The sequence below is a fragment of the Propithecus coquereli genome, unplaced genomic scaffold (genome assembly GCF_000956105.1).
Source record: "Propithecus coquereli isolate 6110/MARCELLA unplaced genomic scaffold, Pcoq_1.0 Scaffold164, whole genome shotgun sequence".
In the NCBI taxonomy this organism is placed as follows: Eukaryota; Metazoa; Chordata; class Mammalia; order Primates; family Indriidae; genus Propithecus; species Propithecus coquereli.
This window is the reverse complement of record NW_012140969.1, coordinates 290,402-294,209: the sequence shown is the minus strand read 5'-3', so window position 1 is coordinate 294,209 and position 3,808 is coordinate 290,402. Positions and strand designations below refer to the sequence as shown.

Sequence of the window (3,808 nt, the reverse complement as noted above, 5' to 3'; positions counted from 1 at the left end):
TATTTATTTAAGAAATGGGGGGGTTCTCGCTCTGTCACCCAGGCCGGAGTGCAGTGGCGCGATCATAGCTCACTGCAGCCTCGAACTCTCCTGGGAATACAGGAGAGATGCTTGTCTTCTTGCTCACGGGCTGTCTCTCCCCCAGCACCCCAAGTGGCGCCTGGCACGTGACAAGTGCCCAATAAATCATTGTCGAATGAATGAACAGAGAGGCTGTCGCCCAGCCTTTGGCAAAGCTTTAGAAGCAGAAGGAAATCTCCCCAAGGACTATCGCGGGGATCCTGGACAGGGAGGCAGAGAGAGGTGGGAGTGGGGTGGGGGCTGGGGTGTCCCCCAGTTGCTTAGCGACCCCCATGGTCCGTCCCCAGAATTCCCCTGTGCCTGGCTGCTTGGCCGGCTCTGCGCACCTGCTCGGCCTTCAGGGTGAGCTCGATAAAGATTTGCTGCAGCTTCTCGTTGACGAAGTTGATGCAGAACTGCTCGAAGCCGTTTTTCTGCCGAGGGAAGAAAAGGCTCCTTCCCTTGGTGGGCTGACGCTGGAGGCTCTGTGGCCACTGGGCTGTCCCGGGAGTTCCGGGGAGGACAAGATGGGGGCCAGCCAGGGGCAGGGGCTGTACCTGGAAGATCTCAAAGCCGTAGATGTCCAGCACGCCGATGCTGTACTCTTCCTGTGGCTTCTGCATTGCACGGTTGATGGCCTGGGATGTGGGTGGGGACAGGTCAGACCTGCACCCCGCTGCCCGCCACCCTCTAGATATGTTCTCAGCCAAGTTCACGGGCGATGGCCCCTCCCCCCAGTCACCCACAGGAGAAACCCAAGTGTCAGTGCATCGGGGTTCCAGACCAGGGAGCCGCTCTGCTGCCGCACCTCTTGGCGCCCCTATTTTCTCATCTTTATTGATTGATTGATTGATTGATTGATTTTGAGACAGAGTCCCACTTTGTCACCCAGGCTGGAGTGCAGTGGCATCATCATTTTGCACTGCATCCTTGGAATCCTGGGCTCATCTGATCCTCCTGCCTCAGCCTCCCAAGTAGCTGGGACTACAGGTGCACGACACCATGCCCGGCTACATTTTTTTTATTTTTTGTAGAAATGGGGTCTCACTATGTTGCCCAGGCTGGTCTCGAACTTTTTTTTTTTGAGGATTAAAGAAATCGGTGCACATAAAATGCTTAGAACATGCCTGGCACACACTAAGTGCTGTATACGCTTCCTGTTCCCTTCCACCCTTATTTCGTCCTTCACTTTGTCCCCTTGAAAGCCCTGCTGGGTGGCTCTCAAATGCACCCACCCCTCTCTGTCCCCACATCGCCTATCCCAGTCCCAGCGCCTGGGCGGCTCCAGCAACCTCCTCTTCCCAGGGCCAGAGGAGTCTCTAAATCTTCCCTCTGATCCACCTGCTGCCTTAGCCGAAAGCCCCTCACGCCCAGGAATTGGTGGGATTTTGATGGTCAATCCTGTCTCTTCCACTTGGCTGGGTATACACCAGGCGCCCCATAAATGTTTGTCGCCCCAGAGCATCCACCCAGCGCTCCAGCCCTGGGCCCCACTGGCCTCCACAAGGAAGTCGAAGAGGCGGGCGTAGAGACCCTTGGCCAGGGCGTCGCGGGTGTAGGCTGCTTGTTCCACATTGAGGGTGACGTCGATGGACTCGCTGCGCCCACCCCAGCGGCTGTCCATCTTGCGGCTGGTCAGCTTCTCCTGCAGCCGTCCACAGTCGATGCCCAGCAGGTAGGCGGGAAAGGCCAGGACTGCGAGGCCAGGGCAAAAGAAGGCATCGTGTGGGGACCTCCTCCTCTCCTCATCTCGTCCAGTGACGCCATCACTGTCCTTGTGACTTTTGCACCCTCCCGGGGCTGAACTAGGAGGAAGCGGTTCACCCACGCGCAGGCCTCCACCCCGCCCTCCCCGGCACCCACACTCACGGTCCACGGTCTCCACCTGGGCGTAATTCCCGTATTCGCAGAAGCTGATGTTCCCCAGGTGCAGGATCCCCGCCACCAGCTGCAGGACCAGCTGCTGGACGTTGGGCGGGATCCCGATGACCTGCATGGCGCTCTGTGGGCACAGCGGGGACAGAAACTGAGCCTCTCTGGTCCTGGCCCTCACCCTGCCTCTGGGTGTCGGGCTTCTAGGGCCACAGCACGGACTCGGAGTGTCAAGATACCTCCCCTGTCTCTTTCTTTCACCCACTTGCTGTGTGACCTTGCGTAACTGCCTGCACCTCTCTGGGCTGTGGTTTCCCGGTTTGTAACTGGAGAGGATTCCCCGGGCTGAGGGTCCGGCTGGGGGCTGGAGTGGCGGCCGGTGCTCACCAGCGTCTCACCGAAGTCACTCCTGTCATCGGTGCCGTCCACCTTGTAGGTGTCCGATTGGTTGAGGTAGTAATAGTATTCGGGCGTCATGAGCCCCAGGTTCTGCCGCTGTTCGTGGGAGGCCCCTTCCAGCAGCTGGAGGGTGTGTGAGGCTCACGCATCTGGTGCCGGCCTAGCACGGCCCGTGTGACCCCCACCCCCCGGTCCTCCCTGTCGCGGGCTCCCGCACGGCGACCTTCCCATCGTCTCCCCCCAGGGTCCAGCTGGTCTCCCTCCGCCCCAGCCCCACGGCCCCCTTCCCTGCACCTGGTAGTAGATGTGGAAGTTCCTTTCGCTTTCGTTCTGCATCACCACGCGGGACTTCTCCAGCAAGAAGTTGGAGATCTTGCCCCCATCCGGCTCCCCGCCTCGGCTGAACTGGATCTCGAAATACTTTCCCTGAGTCCGAGAGAACCACGTCAGCTCCGCCTTCCCTCGCCAGGTCCCAGGGGTGCGAGTGGCGGAAGGATTGGGGAGGGTTCTTATACGTCCGGCCCCTCTTCCCCTCTTCCCATGTGACCTTGACTCCCTTTTCTCTCCCCGCCTCCTACTTTTGGACGACTCGCCTTTTTCTCCCGCTGCTACCCCCAGCCTGTGCTCAGGCTGTGTTCCTGGGCCAGGGATGTCCTTTTTCCCCCTCTCTGATGCTCCAAACCCTTACTCGGGGTACACAGCCCTGTGCCTGGCACATAGAAGCATCACTTTTTTGATGCCACCCAGGCTGGAGTGCAGTGGCGCCATCATAGCTCACTGCAGCCTCCAACTCCTGGGCTGAAGCGATCCTCCTGCCTCAGCCTCCCGGGTAGCTGGGACTACAGGCACGAGATACTGTGCCTGGCTAACTTTTTCTATTTTTTTTTTTAGAGATGGGGTCTCAAGATGTTGCCCAGGCTGGTCTCAAATTCCTAGCTTCAAGTGATTCTCCCACCTTGGACTCCAAAAGTGCTGGGATTACTGGTGTGAGCCACCATGCCCGGCCAGAAACATCAGATTTTATTGGCAAGTTCTGCAGTTCCACCATGTGTGTCTGTGGGATGCTACTGATCCCAGTGATGCTGGGTGTCTCCCATTGCCCTCCCTGAGCCCAGAACAAGGGCACAGGTGCCTTCTCTGGTCTCTGACACCATGTGGATTTTGCTTTGGCCAGAGGTTGAAGGGCAGAGAAGTTCCCTGTTTCTCCTTTCTGCCACCTCCTTCCAATAACAACACAAATTATGTCATCATGCTACACAATTAGACACCTGTAATATATAACATATGCTTATTCTAGTGCACAATAAAATTGTATAAAATAAAACATATGTTTTTGAGGTTCATCCATGTTTTTGTATGTATCAGTAGTTTAAAAATAACACATATTATGTGATTCCATTTACAGATGAAGTTCTAGAACAGTTGAAACTAATCAATGGTGAAAAAATTAGGAGAAGGGTTGTTTCTGGGGTAAGGT

General features: G+C 56.6%; 1 protein-coding gene across 1 annotated transcript in view; it reads right to left on the bottom strand.

Moving 5' to 3' along the window:
- The window catches only part of MYO1F (myosin IF), a 41,806-nt gene that overhangs the window by 18,552 nt on the left and 19,446 nt on the right, over positions 1–3,808 (bottom strand). The window contains exons 6-11 of the mRNA XM_012641225.1: positions 2,626–2,757; positions 2,320–2,454; positions 1,930–2,062; positions 1,559–1,755; positions 618–698; positions 408–494 (exon numbers count right to left, since the gene is read on the bottom strand). Coding sequence (XP_012496679.1) covers positions 408–494; positions 618–698; positions 1,559–1,755; positions 1,930–2,062; positions 2,320–2,454; positions 2,626–2,757 — 765 coding nt within the window. The remainder of the gene's footprint in view (positions 1–407; positions 495–617; positions 699–1,558; positions 1,756–1,929; positions 2,063–2,319; positions 2,455–2,625; positions 2,758–3,808) is intronic.